The 21,505-nt window shown below is 39.9% G+C and overlaps 1 protein-coding gene across 1 annotated transcript in view; it reads right to left on the bottom strand.

Annotated features, from left to right (window-relative positions):
• Window positions 1-4,871: 4,871 nt before the first annotated feature.
• Window positions 4,872-21,505, bottom strand: part of KDM5A (lysine (K)-specific demethylase 5A) — a 48,971-nt gene continuing 32,337 nt past the window's right edge. The window contains exons 20-28 of the mRNA XM_010185058.1: window positions 20,927-21,065; window positions 19,818-19,997; window positions 18,146-18,307; window positions 16,742-17,293; window positions 15,794-15,937; window positions 12,223-12,382; window positions 11,708-11,928; window positions 9,069-9,479; window positions 4,872-6,850 (exon numbers count right to left, since the gene is read on the bottom strand). Coding sequence (XP_010183360.1) covers window positions 6,638-6,850; window positions 9,069-9,479; window positions 11,708-11,928; window positions 12,223-12,382; window positions 15,794-15,937; window positions 16,742-17,293; window positions 18,146-18,307; window positions 19,818-19,997; window positions 20,927-21,065 — 2,182 coding nt within the window. The 3' untranslated portion in view covers window positions 4,872-6,637. The remainder of the gene's footprint in view (window positions 6,851-9,068; window positions 9,480-11,707; window positions 11,929-12,222; window positions 12,383-15,793; window positions 15,938-16,741; window positions 17,294-18,145; window positions 18,308-19,817; window positions 19,998-20,926; window positions 21,066-21,505) is intronic.

Below are 21,505 nucleotides of genomic sequence, written 5' to 3' on the forward strand. Positions count from 1 at the left end.
GGCGGTGGGGGGGAGAGAGCAGCCAGGACTGATGATCTTCAAATCTTGGTTAAAAACCGTAGAAAAGCCCACTGTGTAACACCCAGAAAGCAAGCAACTGAGCTGTCTTTGAACCTTACCAGTACAGATACAAACCTGGATCATGGTTTTCAGCTGCACCAGTAGATCAGCACCTTCCAGCAACAGGTGAAGAGCACACACTCACCTGGGGGTTTATTAGCATTAGGTAAGGTTGCTCCCAGGTGGTTCCACTACTTCTTTATCAGATATTCTCACACACTTGAGATAATTTCTTGGTTTTCTCTTACAAGAGCGCTTCTAGGCAAAGATAAGGCATCCATCTCCTGCCTCCCCTCCTGAGAGACTATCAGGAAAGCTGGCAAGGAAATAACAGGATGCAACGCTATCAATGTCTAGATAATGTCTAGATTTTGATCTTTACAGTATTTTGCTCTGATAATGCCATTGCAGGGGCACACACAAGAGCCAGATAGCTAAATTTCCAGCTGTGTAACAAGCAAAGTTAAGCAATCAGCTGAGAGAAGTAAACAGAAATCTGAGCTATTTCTCAAATTTGTAATTTGTATTTGTGTAGGCTCTACTGCTTCTATCAGAGAACAGCTTTAAACATTTTTTTTTTGGTGGGGGAGGTGATACACAGCTGGCCAAAAACTGGTCTCTGAAAAGCCTCCAATTGAGACACAAACCCCTATATAGGATAAAAACTATTCACTGCAGTAGGGCTTTTGTTTCAAAGGCATTCAGAGCACATCTCCTTACAAATATTGCTGTTTTTCAATAAATCTTTGCTACTTTAGTTGTCTTTACCTTGCAAGTTAACATTCATTTGTACCGAGCCATCTCATTACGTAAGGCTCAATGCTCTCAATGTCTTGCTGTGCAGTTTCCAGCTGTCCTAAGCATTTATCACCCTCCCAAAGCCAGCGTGGGTAGAATTTTGATAAGGGCTGGATTTATTGCATCTCCCTGCTGCCTTGGTGCTGCAAGCAGAGTTCCTGTTCTGTTCAGGCAGGCTGACCAAACACATTCTTAGTGACCACAGCTGAAAAGGATTTGAAGTTCTCTGCTTGTCATTTTCATCTAACTTGAGGAAGCCTCAAATCTTGCTTTCAGCAGATCACGCTTCTCAACTTCTTGCAGGGGCATTAACAGTGAATTCAAGAAGGACTTTAAGAAACTTTTCCCACACTTTCAAAATCTTTCATTTCCAACATACAAAATGACCACTAATGTTACAGCAGTTCTTTTAACCAGTCATCATTTATAAAGGTATGCAACATGTACCTAGAGTGACAGCAAGGCATGTCTGAAAAGCAATGGATGAGTATCCAAGCACTTTTTACTTTACTACAACTCTGTGTTGTGCTTATTCTAATAACTGTTATTAAAACAACATAAAATAAAGGTGATAGCTATCCTTGGACAGCTGCCTCGCAAACAGCCTACTGCTGAATGCACAAAGCTGCAGACTGTTCCATGTCTCCTAGATCAGATGTCCCTGTTCATGCTCATTTGTATTATGCTTTTCTTCCAGTGTGAACAGCTGTGTACAAAAGGACCATGTACCAACAACATTGACTTCAACCAGACCAGCTTGGACTTGTATCTGGATGTATGGGACTGACGTAACTGCTCATTAGCCCACGTGGAGTTTAGGTGTGAGCAGCCCTTGAAGAAGCCTGGTTCTGCCATTTAAAGTTTTGCACGCATCTTACAAACAGCAAGTCAAATAGGTTGGTTTTGTTTGTTGTGTTTTGTTTGGTTGGTTTTTCACTTCAAATCTTATATGCCACAACGATGAATGAACCTTAAGAAAATGTCTGTATGGGGAATAATTTTCTTGACAGCTTGTGATGAACCCCTCTGCACATCATGCCCATTTAATGAAGAGGTGAAAACAAGGATGCAGGCAACTACGAGGCAGTGAACTTCACTCGGGTCCCTAGGAAGATTATGGAACAAATCCTCCTTAAAGACACATCCAGGCCCATGAGGAATAGTGTGACTGGTAATAGTCACCACTGTAGTGCCACCCTAATCTGGATGCCATCTGTGATGAGTCCTATGGACGAGGGGAGAGTAGTGGTTGTTCACCCTGACTTACAGCAAAAATACACTGACAGAGTGGATGGACAACCTACAAAGGGAGTGAAAAACAGGGTGGACCACTGTTCTCAGACTTACGTAGTCAACAATTTGAAATCTAGGTGGCGGCCAGCTGCATGGAGTACCTCAAGGGTTGGTACTACAGACTGGTTCATGTCTTACCCACCTGGATAATGGGACAGAGTGCACTCTCATCAGGTTTGCAGATGACCCCAAACGGAATGATGCGGGGAGGATGGGAGCAGGACAACCCAAACCAGGGGAGAGGGTTCCCATTCAGTTGGATCTTGACTGGCTGGAGTGATGTGCTGATGGAAAATTTTTTAAGTTCATCAGTCCTGCACCTGAGAAATACCAAATCAAGGCACCTAGGGCTAACAGTGGACACACTGAATAGGAGTCAGCAGTGTGTCCCCTTGCAGCTGGAAAGATCAATCCTGTACCAGGCTGCATAGTAAGATCACAGCCAGCAGGTTAAAGGAAGTAATTTTTCCCCTGTATTCAACACTTGTAAGCTGCATTTGGAGTAAAATATACAATTTTGGGCTCCTCAGTACAAAACCAGACATTGACAAAGCTGAAACAAGGCCAGCTGACAACCACCAAGACTGTTAGAAGGCTGCAGCATGTGACATGGCTCAAGGGAGGCAGAGCTGGGTTTGTTCAAGGCTGCAGGACCTGCAGTCTTCCAACTACCTAAAGGATGTCTACAGAAAATACGGAGCCAGATTCTTCAAGAGGCAACAGGCAAGCTACAGCAAGTGAATATCTGACTGTATACCAGAAAAAAGTTTGCACTGAAGATGCTACAAAACTGGAACAGGAAGCCAGAGGGGTTGTTTAACGCCCACCTCTGGAAATACTCAAAATATGGCTTGATGTAGCCCTGAAAAGCTTGACTTGCTTTAAAAGTCAGCCCTGCTTTGGTCAGGAGGTTGACCCACATGGCCTCTAGCAATCCCCCAATCTAAATTATTCTAAGGTTCTAAAAACTGAAAAGATCAATGAAAGCTTCACAGTGTGGCTAACAAAATACACAGACTTTTTTTTTTTCTTATGCTGTGTGAATGTATTCCAATCCTGTAAGACAATTTTCATAATATCATTAATTCTGCCTTAAGCTTTCATTATCAAATAGTCCAGGCTGCACAAACATTCAGGTACAGATGATCTGTCAAAAGAATCCTAAAAGTAATGCTACTGAAGTTCAGGAGTGATGTATATCTTTGCAAGTACAGCTGTTCAATTTCAGGCCTTGGTTCTTAAAAAAGCAAGCTTGAAACCACATGCTTTGGATAAGATATACAACTCCAGTCCTGGTCATTTTCAGTTCCTCACAACAGCTCAGGTCATTTTTTTTGCCTTTTGTGTGAGATAGACGAAGAGTATCCTTTGTAGAATACAGCATTTAGACGTGTACCTTCCTAAATAAATGTGAGCAAAGATTTTGTGCATACTGAGATTTTGTCCCAAAAGCAGGAAAGGTTTTTCCTACAGCTGTAGCAGACATGTAAGAAAATTATTTCCTTTGGCTTGCTTCTTTGCACATGTTTTTATAAAATTCCAAAACCCTAAAGACCTGGAGACAATACCACAGCTGTAGCTTTATGTTTTTCAACCACTAACTACATATCTACAGATTTTTCCAAAAGTTAACATTTATTCATAAGTTCATACTATCAGCAATCCTTTGAGAGGAATTATGCTCTTAAAAATAAGCTTAAACAATAAGATGTAAAGCTAACAATGGTCTTCAGTTTATGAACACCTTACCCGAAAGCAGATGAGACATCCACAACTAGAAAAAGTCTGGCAACCTCCTTTTGTCAGCATAATAGAGCCTCTCCATGTGGCAGCATGAAGAACAGCTACTAACAATGTGACCTTTTGAACATTATTTGCACTTCTCATTCTGTTATTTACTCTTTTCTATGCTTGTTACAAGGAGAATGATTGACCATTGCATCGCATAGCTGTCTGTTTCCTTCTCGTTGTAACTAGTGCCACTGTTAACATTCTCCACCACGCTTTCTACTCAGAGAAACAGGAACATTCAATGCAGGTTTACTAAAAGATCTCTTTTCCAGTCGATGTAATTACATACAACAATGATTTTATCGCGACAGAATGGAGGAATGGTTAAGAGGATATGCTCAGTGGCTAACAGGGTATGCTAACCATATTGTCCCTGTTGTGTCACGGATTCTAGGAGTCAGGAAAGAATACAGAACACTGGGATTCCTGAAGAAATCTTGTACTAGTCTACTTCTGGAACAATCAAACATCAGTGACAGATAAGCCTATCCACTCCATATAGGGAAACATTTATGTAGTACCATCAGTTAAAGCTTGAAGGAAAGTAACATCTGTTTAAATCAGTTTACCAAAACTAAGTGTACACTGAGAAGAAAAAAAAAAATGTAACTGGAGGCAAAAAGAGGGTATGTCTAGCTATAGCATAGACTCCTTCATAAATAAGTAAACAAATAATACTCCTATGTTTGCTAGGGTGCCCGATCAGCCACATGCTTAACCACAGCTTGCTTTAGCTTTTAACACCATATTAGTCTTTAAGGAGCAGGAATTAGAAAGTCTGTGCCCAATTTGCACTCGGAGCTCCCAAGACCCTGTTATCTTCTGCCCTCCATCTTAGTTCTTTTTCTTTGCACATCTTCCTCTTCCCAGATAGCAGGCATAAATAAAACAAATGGATAAAGTTTGCCTACCTGAGCTGAATTTTTTTTTGGATGGATAAATCTGCCAGATAAATAAACTTCCAAATATTAAAGAACAAGTGAAGGGACACAGAACAGTCAAGACAGCACACTTTTGTTTTTGTCAATATTTCTTTAAATCCCAATCCAGCTCCTAGTAAGACTGGACACTACTTACAACACTCCTAGAACTGCAGAAGAATGGAAACACAATAGGGAGCGAGTGGAGAGGAGGACAAGACAGCCCAGTGGCTGGCTCCAGACATTCACATACACAAAGCCAGCATCCACTGGAGTCATTAAGGCCCAGATGCCCCACTAATAGGAACAAACCTAAACACAAACGTAGCACATGAAATGTATTTACCTATTTAAACACAGGCAGCTGGTCAGGCTAGAATGGGGAAGGTAACTGCTAATTCCTTGTACTACAAGGAAGGAATGGAGTAAAAAAACCAAGCCCACGGGCAGGTTTTTGCTTTGTGAACCTCTGTCTGTGCTGCTGGTTAACAGTGGTAAGTATAAAAAAATCAAAGAAAAATAATCTATTTATAGAACAAGTCAGTAGTCTGAGACATTTAGAAAAAAGTAAAAACAAGTCCTTCTTTAAAAATGGATTTACTAAAACAACTGTCATCCAGGATGACCCCAAGCCCTCTGGTCCTCTGGCAAAGCCAGGGGCAACTTCAACCAAGAACTGTTGCTGATTGTACACTGGTACACATCCAGCAAAGCCAGCAGGGAAAGGGATTTGCGGTGCGAACAGTATCTGCAAACACTGCTTGCTGGTATCGCTTGAGGCCATGCCCGTAGCCTGGTGATACTGGAAACAGTTGTGAGTGAAACTTTCAGAGAAGCACATGTCAGTGTAACCTCTGAGGTAAGTGGGCTGTCTTCTTTCCTTCCCATCCCTGGGTACAGATCACAGAGGCTGGTGCCCTGGGTGCTGTACCTCCTTGCCAGCTCCATCCTGCGTGAGACAACGTTAATGTGCAGGAGTGCAGAACTCTAAGCAAAGCCTAGAACAGGAGAGGGCACTCCTGTGGTAAGGGAAGCACTCTGCTCTTCCCAAGCTCTGATCCAGCTAGACATTGTCAATGTTTTCTGGCCCTCCTCAGGACAGGAAGATCAGCTGTTCCCCACTAGGGAAACAAATTTGCCTAGTAGAGTAGAGTTGGGTTTCTTTTTTTGGTAAACAGAACCTTTGCTGATTTCTGAGATCATGAGCTCCTCTGCCCTTTAGCTACAAAAGAGAAATTAAAAGAAATTCATCCACTTGCTCCCATCTTTATAGTGTAGTGTTAGCTGCCTGGATATGGAGGCAACTCAACTCTCTCAAGACACTGCCCCTACTCACTGTGTTGGAATGGGGAGGCAAAAGATAACTTCCAAAGTCACCTCCTTAGGTAACCTAGTAGGCCTAAAAGCTCCAGCCTATGCCCACCAATTCCAGGCCAGCTCCACTGCCAACGTGTACTTGTAACACCCTGAACAGGTGTAACAGCCTCGGGTTTGCACAGTCTCTAAGAGCAACAGCCACACTCAAAGATGGAAATAAGTCAAAAAACACTGGCTGGAGCTCCTAATCAGGTGGTGTCTGCATAGATGAGTCGGTACCACTGTGCCTTGACATCCCCATTTGATGAAGGAAGCCAGCTGTAAGGAAGGGACCAACTCTGCTGCAGGTCTGTACATCCTTGGAAGTGAAGCTCAGTGGCTACATTAGCTTCAAACCCTCTCTTTCTGTAGGGTTTCAGTGGTCCGTTTCCCAACAAGTTCCAGGCATCGAGTAGTTGCTAACTTGTCTCCTTAAGATCTTCCATTGGTAGTTTGTAGCTCAGTAAGAAAGGAGGAGGTGGTGCATGAGCAGGGCTACCTGATCCCTGCATTGGCTTCTTTGCACAGTTTATACAGATGTAATCCTCATTCTCAGCCATTTCTGGAGACACGCCAACACAAACTTGATGAAACCACTCATCGCAGCCACCATCGCACTGCACCCAGTCTACCTGCAAGAGATCAGATCAGCAACGCATAGCACATTACAAGGAAAGACAGATAGGCAGAGTTTCTATGAAGAAAATGCCTTCTATTAAACCCACCTAGATATACCTATAACACAAAAGCTTTTGGACACAAATTAATGCCCTACAGAGCCTGTTTTAACAAGCTACTTGAGTTTAATTAAAAAAACCTCACTCTTCCAACAAACCTTGCCCCTCTTGCATCCTTAGACCATCACAATACAAACACAAACCACTGTTACTGGGGAAGACAACAGGTCAGCTCTCCCCAGATGAAAGACAGGTATGCTAGAACACATTTAAAATAGAAGCACGCTCAAGGACAGTTACTTCAGCACAGATGGAGTCTACAAATACACATTCTGAATTTTTTTTATATATATGTGTGTGTATATATATATATATATATCTATCTCCATCCCCTTAGGCTGCATTATCAAATGGTAGCTTTCGCAACTTAAAAATTACAGAAAACAGAAAGATTTGATTACTGCTTTTGGCTAAAAAAAAGCCACATGACATCAGTACCTCTAACACTTTTCTACCAGCTAGATACAGGGGCTGCAGGGTATACAGCTGGCCACCAAATGCTGAAAAAAATGCACATAAACTAACTCCAAAGTCAGAACATTTAAGCTAAAATATTTCAGACTGAGCTGAGCTTGCTATAGAACTACCAGAAAAAGGCATAAAGAGTAAATTAAAACTTAAGAAGAAAAAAAGACATCTTCATTAGATTTCTGTAATTCCCTGAGAAAAAGTACACTTTAATTTGAGTCAGTGGGCAGAAACTGAGATCCGCAGCATAAGGAACACAGATTCTTAATTTTAATGGCATGCACTGGTACAGCTATAAATAAACGTTACTGCTGTAGTTCTGCTTTGACCTTACAGGGGCATGTGCAAATTCAAATATATTAGAAAAGTAATGGTAGTGGCAACCTATCTGAAATAACATAACATCATGAGCTCAAGATTTTACTTTAGTTTGTAGGAAAACTATTCCTGAATAATTTTTAGAAGTGACTGGTAATGGACACTAAGTGCTGCAGCTTCAGTCATTACATTCCTTTATCTGTTACTTTTCACCTGTGTGGCATTCGCCTGTTGAATATACAAAAACACGTCCAACCTTAAGGCAAGACAGTCATTCCAGTAAAAGTTTGGATTGCACAATCAGGAATTTTACTGTTTAATTTGTGGAAGTCTGACAAATTTAATACAAACTCCTTTACAATATGAACTTGAAGGCACGCTTCTATCTCTTGTAATCTCAATTTCTGTAAGAATGTACTAATTATCATCTGTGAAGTAAAGAGAACAGTAGTATAAAGACTATCATCTTTTGAGTCATTAACTTCTAGACTTGGTCTCAGTTTAAGACTTCAAAACTGGTCCTTTAACTGGTCTTTTTACATGTTCAAATGAACACTCGAATTCCAGGTTTCGATTTTGCGAAACAAGTACTCGGTATTTGTATTTGTTCCTACTCTCTCTTGTGCAGGCCAGTGCAGTATAGTGTCAATCCCAGAGTTATTACTGGGAGCAGTTTTTTTTCTTCTTTCTAAAAAAAAAAAAAACCAACATTTTTTGATCATCAATTAGTCAGTGTTAAAACTGACAATCAGGACAGAAAGTACCATAGACAGAGGGAGATCATTTTTCTTTTGTTATAATCCAATGAGGTCTAAAAATCACTGATAATTTTTCTCCAGCAAGAAAAGTGAAGCACCGCAGTTTGTAGCTCCCTCAGCCTGCAGCATCACTGTTCACAGACTGTATGCAAGAAATACAGAAAATCTACCTCATTTAGGAACATCACACATCCCACTTCTGCTCAGAAACGCATTAAAGTCAGGAACACTTTAGCTGAGTCATAGAATTGATCCTTTGAATCAAGGAGTGTTGCATATAGCCAGCAAAAAATTGCACAGCTTGAAGAGGTTAAACTTCCCAAGCAAGACAGAGCACCTTGTCCCAGATTCTAATCTTCCATCTTCTCCTGTTCTGAAGTCCTTAAGAGAGTAAGGAAATTCTATGGTTTTATCTACATCATCTGTGTACTTACCCAAGTACTACTCATTCCCTTCTTACTTCCAATGACCCCACTTATGCTGCTCATGCCACACAACCTAATTATTAAATTGCACTGGCGTTGGACTTTGCATGGAATTGATTATGACAGAACGAAGCAAAAACTCACTTTGTCCTTGCAGGGCCTCTGGCAGTTCTGTGCAGCACATACAGCATTCTCATCATCCGACTCTTCTGCTCCTGACCAGTCGTACTTAGAAGGAATATCTAGAACCTTCTTCTCTCTTTTCTTCTCTGTGCTCTCCTTTGTTAGTTCCACCTTTGTGACAACTGCCTTTTCTCTTTTTTTCTTGCGCTCCTCTTCCTTGGCCAGTTTCTTTGCCAGCTTGTTCAGCTCCTTTGTCTTATCCATGGTGAGTTTTAGCTTCTTCTTTTTGGGTTTTTCCAGTTTTTTCAGCTCTTTAGATTTTTGCTTCATATCTCCAAAGAACTGCTCTGCTCTCTCCAGCTTTCGTTTCCGCTTCCTCTCAGAAGAGTCTCTCCCTCTCATTTTCAGCGGTTTCTCATCCATGCTGTCATCCTTCACAGAAAGGGTGAAAAGAGATTTATTTTTTTTTCACATGTAAATTTCCATATACTGCAAACCTCTAGTTTGAGAGATGTACCTACCTCCACCATTACCCCGACATGGTATGAAGAAACCTATTCAACAGCATACTGCTACAAACACTCAACAAAAATAGGCTCAACCATACTAGAAAAAAAATCCTAAGTGGTATCAACTGTGTCAAAGGACAATTAATTAAAAATGTCCAGTGGAAAAAGTAAATAATAGTAAGAGTAAGGAGACAGAATAAACAATAACTACAACCCCCTTCTCATATTGGTTTGTAATAAAAGTTGAGAAGATTAATCATTTGTTAGATGTTCTTGCTTATTTTTCATCCTAGGTCAGTCTTGCCTGTAATTATTTTTGAGAGAACGCAATTGCTATTCTGGAGATTAAGAAAGACCAATTGGTGAATTCTTAAAATCTATCATTAACTCAAGCAAGGAAAGAAAGTAACAGATCCATTATTTGAAGAGCTCCCAAACCGGCACACATCGTAAATAACCTGGTGTCATTAACAACTCTTAAATAGCAGATTCAGTTCAGAAGCGAGGCTCAAAATTGGCAAACTCTTGTCACTGCAGGTAGCATCCTCAGTGACAAGTCCTATTTTTATCTGAAAGATTCACATGCATAACTTTTGTACAAACAGGACTGACTCAGTTTCAGTTAATCCAGACATACACTTTAACCTTAATAATTATTAATAAATTAAGGACTTACTATAAGCCAGTAAAGAAAGACTCTGTTTTCTGTACATTACTTAATATAGCTACTCCACCCAAAAACAAATCCTCTGAAGATTATTTTACAGAAGTCTACCTATTTTGCACATAAATAGACATAGAAAGGTATTCAATTCCAAATTAATAGTTCTGGTCAAACAAGTATTCATAAAGGTTAATCAGAAAATGTTGTAACACATCCCCCACAGAAAAGAAGTTGTGCTTACCTATTAATATAACAGTCTGGCACACCTTTAATAAATTACTATCTGCTGGCATTCAAACTGTTCTTTGATCAATTCCATGCCAAAATCATTTCATTCAAAGAGCATTAAGCTTACAAAGTTAAATACTTGGGTCAAAACATGGTAAAGCAGTACTTCTTTGGAGGCAACGTCTGCTTTATACTACTGTCCTACCTGATAGCAGCATGGCAACACCTTGACTTATCCATTGTATATGGGTGGCACTCAGAAAATGAGACAGCGGATTAAAATGCTCAACTAACCTTCCTGTTCATAGCATGTAACCTTCCATCTTATATTACTGTACACAGCCGAAAAGTCAAAAAAGAACCATCTTCTATAAATGACCTCTGTTGTTCAGTAACCAAAAAGCAATTGTATACTCTGTAACTATATGTGGTCAAACTGACTCCTACCTTCTGACGAATGACAAAGGATGGGTTCCAACACAGCTCTTCAGCACAAGAGTTTTACCTTCTCTTCCAGCACACACCTCTCATTCACACACACCATTTACCCCCTGCATGAAGGGGGCTAAGCAATTTGGACCAGATCTGAGAATCGGAAGATAAACCTGCCTCATTCATTGTCATCTAAGCATCATGAAGATGCACATGTGGATCAGCACATCTTCATGGAATATTAATTAAAAAAAATGCTGTGCTTATGCTATTCTGAAGAAGAATAGGAATCTTACTACCTGCACTGCACTAAACTACATTTTATTTTAAGGTGTTCTTTCCCCAGTAACAACAAAAGTTCAGCAACATACAAGTACCAAGTTATATAAGCTAAGTGTAGACATTCCATTGTCCTAAATGTCTCTTGTAATTCTTTTGCAGAGCAGTTCTTATTTCAAGCATAATAAAGAACAGTGTTTCCTTCCCTAATGTTGTATTTTCTAAATTAAGGTTTGCATATGGAACTGCCTGAGAAAACTATTCTAAATATAGTCAATTGTGGAGGATGGTGCTACGGCATGAGTGATCAAGAACTGAATTTTCTGAGATTTTATTCTGTTATTTTCTGGAATCTACAACTCCTCGGTTGAAATCCAAACATGTAAAGTAACTAAGCACTCAACTACCAAATATATTAAAAACAAAACAACAAAACACAACAACAACAACAAACCACCAAAAAAAAAAAAACAACCCAAAACACCACACACCAAAATAACGTGAAGGGGTTTTTTTTCCATACCAGAATATTTCTTCTATTTCCATACCTCCATGACATGAAGGAACCTGTCCTCCGAGGGTGGATGAGTAGCCTGTAAAATCCGCCAGATGTGCTGAGTCTCATCCAGCGATACCTCCAGTAGATCTCCTACCATCATGAGATCTTCTAGCTGAGCTTTTGCTCCAGGTGACAGCTCCAATACAGGGGGCTCCAAACTGCGAGGTACCAGTGGACTCTTCCGCGGCTGCTTCCTTGGAGTGCTAGAACCTTTCAGACAGGAGGCAAGTCAAGGAAGGATAAAAGCATGAGATCAGAACCAAAAGAAATTACATGCTTTTTACAACAACAATCTAAGAGGGGAAGACAATCCCAAGGAAAAAACATTGACACAGGTTCATATATCAGACCTCAGGAAACCAACTGCAATGTAACTCTACTGTACCTTCATACAAACATATCCTCTACAAATAGCAGAGGTAACAGAGCAGTTCCCCTCCTTACTGACTGCTCAGCCCAGCTACCTGTTCATTTTTTTTCCTCAATGTATACAAAAGCAAATACCTTGAGAGCAACTTTTAGAAGCAGATGAATATGCGTGTTCGGCACAGAACGAGGGAGCAGTCCACATGTGGGTCACCACTTCCTCCGATTTAATGGGGATTTCCTCATCGCAAAACAAATTGGGCTCCAAGCTGCTAGAGGATTTTACACTGGCATTGTCCTGAAAAAGACCCACAGAAAACATGCAACATATGGATCCAGAAAATACTTACTTCAAAGCAAATTCTACTACGACTCACCAGCCTGCTGTTCCTAAAACTCTACTTTGAAGCAACCTATCAGAGACACCAAGATCTTATGCAAAAGGTAAAAATTTTCTCCCTACTTAAGCAGTAGAAGAACACAACTATGGGAATAGGTCAATAGATTCATAGTTAGTACATGAGAAACACTTCACAAGTTCCCTCACTCAGTAGTCCCTCAAGTATGGTCTTCAGAAGCCAGCATAATGAAAAGAGGCTTACTCCTAGCCTACATAAATTTTTTTTGCTTCAAAAAACTGACTGCAAGGCCATAAAGATTGGCATTTTTAGTAAAACAGGGGTACGTTGAGTAAATAATGGTTACTACAGAAAGAAATTATTAAAGATGTTACAGGTAAGGAAAAAAATGGGATGTTCCAGCATAGTAACATATCAACATAATGACAAACAATCAAACATTGCCCTGGGATTGGGACTTTTATGGCAGCCTTGAATCATTTTAAAATAAGACCAAACACTGAACAGAAGAGGGCTGTAATACTTCAGACTGCTCTGAATATTGCTACTAACAGAACAAATGATGGCATTGGCTTGCACTCAGCTCAGTGCATTGTGTAAGACACTTAATACACTCAGTGCATTGTGTAGGACGGATGCTTGACTTTTTAGATACATCACACTCTGATACAGGACACAGGCCTTCAGGTGCAGATGGTCAATTAAGAGAAGAGAGATTAGGAACCTCTGAGCAGTGGGGGAAGCTTTGTTTGACTTGCATTACATTAGGTAAGGAATTCAGAGAAGGCACAGGCCCATCTGAGTGGATTCCCTGATGCATCCTAGTACTAACTTCTACCTCTTCTTACTGATCCCTGCAGGCTATATTAATCAGGATAATCTCCTCAACCAGTTGTCTATTTCCACAGCACTTTCCAGAACTTAGCTTCCCCATCACATCTCTGATGAAACTGGCCAAGAGGTTGAGCCTACTTAGTGTGCCATGTCAGACTGAAGTCTTTCAGAAAACAATAAAAAAGAAGAGGCTGGCTTAAAGGAAAAGAAAGGCTGTAGAGCAGTTATTGACAATATTTAACTGAAGATTAGCTGTATGTGTCCCAAAATGGCCAACTCAGGAAACTGTACCATCCAGACACTGCTATTTCATGACATAAAAAGGGAGTTTAAGAACGGTAATCTCTGTTTGGCTTTCAGTTACACTCTTAAAAGGAAGTGAAAAGTGCACACTAATGATTTCAGTACAGAACTAGAAGTAGGAAATTCAGGTTTAAATTGTCCAGATGAAAAGGTAGAATTCACAAAGAGGAAGATCTTTCTCCTTACATAATAAAGGCCTTATCTCCTACAATATCTTGTTCGGGTTATCATATTATACTACTTTAAAGAAAGCTCAGGGCCAATAGGGAAATTAATAAAAAGAGATCACCATTTGGTAGCCACAGGCAACATAGGTGCAAAGGAATGAGAAAAAAATACACAAGACAAAAATGAAAGCAATTAAAGGTGAAGAAAATTCACAGTAAATTTGACCAGTGAATCAGTCTGCTTGGAACAAATCTTAAAACAAGTCTAGCTATTGCACTCATGAGGCATTCGCTGGCAAGAATCATGTTTTAATCAGAAGAAGCACACTATAAACAAACAGGCCTTTTCACATCTGTTTCTGTAGCCACTGTTGTACTTGAGATGTCCAAGACTGTGGTTTTCAAAGTACAGTCTATGGATACTTAGGGATGCAAGGACTACTTCCACGGGGTCCATAAGAAGGTGGTCAAAGCAAATTTATACATGGTGCATCATGCTCTATATAACTTTTTTAAAAAATTCCAAAAAAATCCACATGACTGGAAAAATGTTTATCGACTGAAAAGAAACCAACTCTTGAAAGCTAATAGTACAAAAATAATTAAACTCTGAGCAACTTTGCTATTTCTTTTGAACTTTGCTCCTCCTAGTTTAGAAGTGAAGAGTTTGGTTGCCTGAAAATCCATCATCTATTCTAACCATGTTTGTTGACCAGCAAAAGACGTTTCTAGTCCCTATCAGCTTTGCTTTGACAGATTTTAAAGTTTTTACAATTACATATAGTGATAGACATCCAAATTAAAAAGAGTTAAGTAACAGATTCTGAAATCATGACAACAGAATCATTAAATAAGTGAAAATACACTCCTGCAAAACCCTCAGACCCTGACAAGCATATGTCATCTTTCTTGACATATGCTTTATCACAGCCTCAGAAAATGCCACATCTTTCAGAAATGTCTTATTATGACTCCTGACGCAAAGAACAGTTTGAAAATTATTTATATACATACAAACTAATTTAATTAAAAGCTGTAACACCCAGTTGCAATGTACTCTTGTTGACATTTCACATGGGACTGTAAGACAAACGTGTGCATATGCATAAAGCTGCTTAAAAACAAAACACTAAAACCAGGAGATTAAGGCAAATAATACCTGGAAAATTTGCTGTCCCTTTATAAACGAGAAAATTTGCCTTAGAATTTACATGACCCCACTGCCTTTTAAGCTGGCATCTTTTAAGGTAGATATGACACTATTGCTAAAAAGAAAACACTGCATAAGAAGAAATAGTGGCATAGCTTTTGTCTCTACGTATATCAAAAGGACATTTCAGAAGTTCTGAAGTGAAATACATGACACAGAAAATACCTGGCTATCTCTAACATTGCCTTTTCTCATGACAGTTCTTCTCTAGTTAAAATATTTTAAAAATTTAACTGCAGTTACAATTTCTGAATTGAATCCAGACACTAATTTTACAACACGACAGAATCTAGTCCTGAGTATTTCCATGCATCCAAAACTGAACATATGTACCTCCTTTATATGAAGGTTGAATGAAGAGAAAGGTATGAAAGTGTGAAAGAAGCTCTGGCATCAGGAAACTTCTTATAGGGCAGGCATTTTTCAAAGACTCATTTTTTGCTGTAGCAAAATCTATTGAAGAGCTCTCTGTATAGACACTTACTCATGTTTATGATTCATGGTATCTCTGAATGGGGTATAAAGACAACGTTCATCCTCCATGGTATTATAAATATGAATCCTTTGAGAGGCATATCTTCTTCTTTAGCACTAAAAAGCACCTTTTGAAACTCAAACAGGACATTTGGAAATTCTGAATAAAAACAATACAAAACTTCCCAATAGTCCAGAACTGAGACCTTCAGATAAAATCAAGAAATACCTCTTCTGCAACAGAAGCCAGGGCAGAATGTACATAGACATCTTAAGACAAAAAATTCTGAAATGAATTGGTTTAATAAGAAACAGGTGTTCTGCATTAATTCCATGCAGACAAGCCACCCTGGATTACTTACCTTTATGTCATAGCCATATGTGTCCCTGATGTCTTCATCAGAGTCTGTCTCTTCATCATCATAATCCAAGGTCTGCCGTGGGGATGATGACACACTCCCTACCACTCTGTTAAAGGCCGATTGCTGGAAACTTGTCAAGTGTCCCTAAAAGAAAGATGGAATACAGGAATGAAACAGTAACATTTCCAGAAAAAAAAAAAAGAATCTATCAAAAAGCTAAAGAGTTACAGACAAAGAAAACAGTGGTTTTTTTGGCCTGAGGATAATTGCCTGGACAATCACAGAAAAGCCTAGTTACAGCGAGATTTGAAGAAAGGTAGGAAAATACCCAAGGAAAAGGTTGTATTAGATTTCATTTCCACGTTTTTGAATAGTAGTGACTACAAAGATCTAGATAGTGCTGTTCAGTGCTACCAAATTATAGCCTGTGCTTGAACAAACTTCTTCACCACAGCACCATCTGATCTCAAGATCAAGACAAAGATGTCAGCTGTAAAGTACCAGCACTGGCCTATAGTCCTTGCTAAAATTCACTAGCAAGGTACCAAATGCGCAATGACAATCCATGAGAAATTATGAACACTGAGAACTTTAATTCTAACAAGAGGGAACTGGCATTTGAACACTGAAGTAGCCATTGCTTTTACACATCTTCAGGCTCTTACTCTTACTGGTTTTATCTGAACTAATGTTTCTTACAAGCACCTTCAGCAGTTGCTATGGACAATGAGTACAAAGCAAGAGACCTGCTCCTGGAGCAGCATATCACTGACTTAAGCCAACCACAGCTTGAGACCAGGGAGCATTGAACTAACTCATTTTGGTATGTCTAATTCTCAGCGTTTTCACTGACCTCCCCTCTCCCCAGGCTTCTCCAAGAAAGATATGGGATTTTGACACACTGAAGAAGGACAAGCACAGTAAAGAACAAGATATCCACATCCCTACCTGCAGGTCTGGGTTAGCTGCTGCTTTCTGTAGCTCTGCACTGATTATTTTCTCTGTTTTCTCCCGTGCTGCTTGTTCCACCATTCGCTGGCTGAGCACAGAAAGCTTGGCCAAAGCAGAAGACAACTCGTCAGTGGCCAAAGCCTGCCGGGCTCGGTCCTGCCAACTCATGGCGCGTTCAGTTAAGCACTGCAATGCCTCCCCTTCTGGCAGCCGAACGGGCAGCTTCTGCAAGGACACCAGCAGAGACAGTATTGTCTCAAGCCGTGGCCTTCGAGAACGCATGCAAAGCGGACACAGAAACTTCACTTCTTTGGCCTGCCAACTAGAGCCTTTCTTCTGAGAACTTGTTTTGGGAAGAGGCACACAGCCACTGTGAAACCAGTCTTTGCACAGTTCACACTGTAGCATGAACCCACTAGCTGTTTTGCGGCAGATACAGAATTTGACTTCTTCGATCCGATCCACCATAGTCATCTTGGCCAAGTTAGCTGCCCTGAGAGCATGCATGGCTTCAATCTCCTTCTGTTCCCGCTCCTTGAATATAGCCACCTATCCAGCAAAGACAAAAAAAAAAAAAAAAAACATTTCATGACCTTCACAGCTAAAAGAGATCACATTTTATTAGCAATATATGAAAGAAAACAAAAAAATCATAGCAAGAGATCTTCCTAGTTATGCTAGCCCAATATTTAGGAATTGTGTGATCTAATTAAAACTTTAGCTAAAATACCTCCTCCTCAATTACTCAATACTCCCCTGAGTCCTTCTGACTCAGATTCTATGTAAGCTTTAGATAACCTTCTCCATATCTACGAAGTTTCTCAAGTTCATAATTAAATCTGTCATAAGGCTGCCAGAAGAATAGGTTTTGACTCCAGGAAAGAAGTCAGAAATGGCTCCGTCCATCTGTCTACCAAGACAACGCAGTTGAGCAGTGTTTCAATGTTGACTCAGCACCAGGAGCATCTGAGTGACCACGTATCTCCTGAAGCAACTTGCATTTCCTCAGTGTCTCCATTTGAGTAACTATAACAAAGCATACTAAGGTAAAATAGACTGAATATCCCACATTAATGAGCCTGCATATATTTTCTTTGTTCCCAGAGAAAGGGCAATAAATGTTAATAATATTAGATGAGCAGCCACAGATTATTAACCTAAGAACATTTAAGTCTTACACATAGCCCAATACATATTAAATACCAGCACTTATACTCTGAACTGTGCTTGCCTCTGCTTTCACTGCAATTAAAGCTGAACTATATTCTTGTGTCAAACATCATATTAAGAGACATTTTTTTCAATGAGGTCCATTTATCAGCTCTTCTATAAGATTTCTACACAGTTTAGAGACAAATTAAACCCACACATCAGGAGACACTACCTTTCACTGCTCCTTACCACAGCTGCAGTGTCCCTGGCCTCCTCCAGCCCATCTTCCAGCTCACTTAGGGATTCCAGGTCAAGATCTTTCTCCTTTTCCTTCTCCATCAACTCCTTTGCCCTCTTCCGCCTGTTCTTACTGCTTCCATAAACACCAATATCAGTCCGAGGGCTCAGAACCTGTAACCAACAAGAAAACTTACAGTCAGAGCCAAGGATGCCAAGAACAGAAAGAAGTTCTAATGGTATGATTTCAGGGACATATATAAGAACATCTAATAAATTACAACAGAGTCACCAGAGAGCGAAAAATACTCAGCAATCTAATACCTCTGGTATCTGTCAATTAATGCTAGGAAGAAGAGAAAGAAACAGAAAAGGATAAAAGTATTTCAAACATATGGAATTTCAATGTAATCAGCACTAAAGCAATGTGTGGCAGGTCAACTTGAAAGTCACTGTGTTTTCATGAATAACTTACAAAATGTATTCAGATTAAGCTATCATACATAGAGCTGACTGAAATACTGTACACAGTTAGATATCAGTAATTTCACATTCACTTCAAGCGCCTTCGTCAATTGTAAGTCTTAAAGATGTGCCATGATTTCATATTTACATTGGCAATTTGGTGGCTGAAACAAAACTAAAAATATGCTACAAGCCTTTAGGTATCAAATATGAGAGGCTGCAAAGCACTTAAAAGGACAAGAATTAAATTTTAAGTAATCTTGACTAGTTGGAAAGCATATTTAAATATAAAATCTAGCAAATTAAATTCAATACAGAAAGTTCAAGTTGATACATTTAGGAAAACAGTCAAATGGAAAACAAGAGCATATTAAATAACTAGTTAGGCAGAAAAAATACACGGCAAAAAATATCTGGACCTAGAGTGCATCAGGAACGGAACAGAAATCGGTGTGGTGATGTTGCAATAGTGGCAGATCCCACTGGGCAACATTAAACAACAGTAACCCCTTTGAGACAAAAGACGTGATTATTGCACTTCACAAGGCACTAGGGAAGCCATCATGAGAGGATTCTGTCTGGTTTTGGACATCACACTGAAAGTTAAGACAAACCTCAGAAAATAGCAGCAAGAAAGGAGTATGAAAAATACAGCCTACAAGAAAGCACTGAAAGAACTGGAATTGTTTTCCCCAGAAAAGGGAAGCCTGTCAAATAGATATGATAAACCTTCAGACACATGAATGACTTTAAAAACAAAGACAGTGACTACTTTCATTGAAGTGAAATAAACAGTAGTTGACTTATTTTATAAGCTATTTAACTATAAGAGTATCTAATCTATTTTCTTGGAATTTTAGCAGTGGAACAAGGTAAACATCCCTTAATTACAGACAGTTTCTATGTGCATTTCAGGTCTACATTTCTACGCTTACACAGAAAAGAAAAAGAAATCCTTTTCTTTCCAAAAAGGAAAGTTTTAATCTGTTTCTTCAAAACTAAGAGTTTAGGTTTGCTATACACAAAACAGACTAACGACACACAGACTTTTTGCCTTTTTTCATTCTTTTCATCACTCAAGGACAGTTGAAGTTTTTTATTATATACTATTATCAAAAGGAGCTGTAACCTACTGTAACTGAACCACCTGTTCCCTCCAGACCGCAGAGGGCCATCAAGACCAGTTTCTGAAGGCTGACACAGAGTGTGTGTCGCTCACCTGTAACAGGCTGTAGCTTGAGTTCTTCTTCAGGAAGGTCCTTCCTGTGCGCTCTCTCCAGGCACGTGCTGCAGCTACCTGTGACTCCAGCTGGGGCAGGGCATCGAGACGCACTGGTATTGGGCGGCCTTTGGCAGACAAGCTCTCCAGTTGCTCCAGGTAGGCATAGTTGCTCCCATTCTGGGGTAAAAAATTATTTTCTTAGCTAATGATTCCACCATTGTATCCATGGCCCATACACTATTTTGTTACTGACTAAAACAGAGTTCCATAGGAAAGGAAAAGGAGGGCAATGTTTTAATCTTACTGATATTTAAAAAAACCCCTCTCTCATAGAGTTGTTATTTTAACAGCCATTCTGACACAACCAGCGGGCTTCGGGAGTAACACAACACTCCTTTTCTAGACAGCTGTCTTAAATGCTGTCTGCTTAAGAGCAAGCTACTGTATCTGAGAGTTGTACAGAGGCTGATGTGAAATCGATTGGGATTCTCACTTCAGTTCCCACCAAATACCTGATATAATAGCAGTTGAAGTCAGAGATCAACACCTAAAAATATCACAGAAGCCATGTCCCTTTTAGATAAACTTATGTGGGTAAAGCAATAGAAGGGGGCTACTGAACTAACAATGTTAGAACTTCATCTATTTCAGAGAGAAAATTTTATCCATCAGTGCCATTAAATATTACATTATTTGGGGAGAAAACAAACAAGCAAAAAAACCATTTCCCTAGCCAGATCCAAAACTGAAGACCTGTGAGCAGAACATCATCTGCTGCAGCTAAGTATTTCCAGTGACAGTATGCACAACAGTTTCAATACCAAATACCCCTTGAGAATTACATTTGTATCATAATGAATTTCCAAGCTTTTACATCCCCCATAAAATGCATAAAAGGAAGGGAAATGGAAATTGGATAGTCAATAGGGAAACAGCAGCACAAAAAGAATAAGAAATTCAAGCACACGAGCTAGGGTAAGCACATTTAACACCTACAGCAAGGCTTCCCTTCAGGTCACCTCTGTGGGCAGAGAGGCTAGGAATAAAGAACATGTCTAAAGAAAAGGATGCAAGCAGAAGATTCCAGTCCCTGCTGTAGCCCCTACCTGAATGGCCTCCACTTTGGCTGTCCAGTCTCTAGCCCGCTGCAGGGCTTCTTTCAGTGCCAGCACATTGGGCAGGTAAGCAGGGATGTTCTTTGCTTCACTCACGATGCCCTCCAGAGCCATCATACTTTGGCGTGGTCTAGAGTAAGAAAAACCCAATTCCAGCCTTCTCTCAAAATGCCAGTCAACTAAAGCCATAAATTTGACAGGCTGGTGATGCAACTTCATCACTACACTGCAGTGTAGGATACCATGGCTCTATTCTTGGAGGGCACTACTAGCTACCAAATAAAGGGATAGGTGAGAAAGCTGAAGGACTTTGCACAACCAAGTTCAAAAAGCCACAGCATCAGAACTCGTTCACACTGAGGAAGCAGTCTTGTGTATAATACCCAGCATTTTTTGTTGAGGGAGGATGAATAGCAAAGACAGTGGCAACTCAGTCTCCTACCACTGTGCAACGTGATAGGGAATCAACTCCTGCAACTCATCAACAACCTCAAATGCAACTCTTGAGCAATCAAATCACTGGGAGATGAAAAAACCACACCACCGCTTCAAAGCTCCTACTTTCCACTG

This window comes from Mesitornis unicolor, unplaced genomic scaffold (genome assembly GCF_000695765.1).
Source record: "Mesitornis unicolor isolate BGI_N332 unplaced genomic scaffold, ASM69576v1 scaffold8450, whole genome shotgun sequence".
In the NCBI taxonomy this organism is placed as follows: Eukaryota; Metazoa; Chordata; class Aves; order Mesitornithiformes; family Mesitornithidae; genus Mesitornis; species Mesitornis unicolor.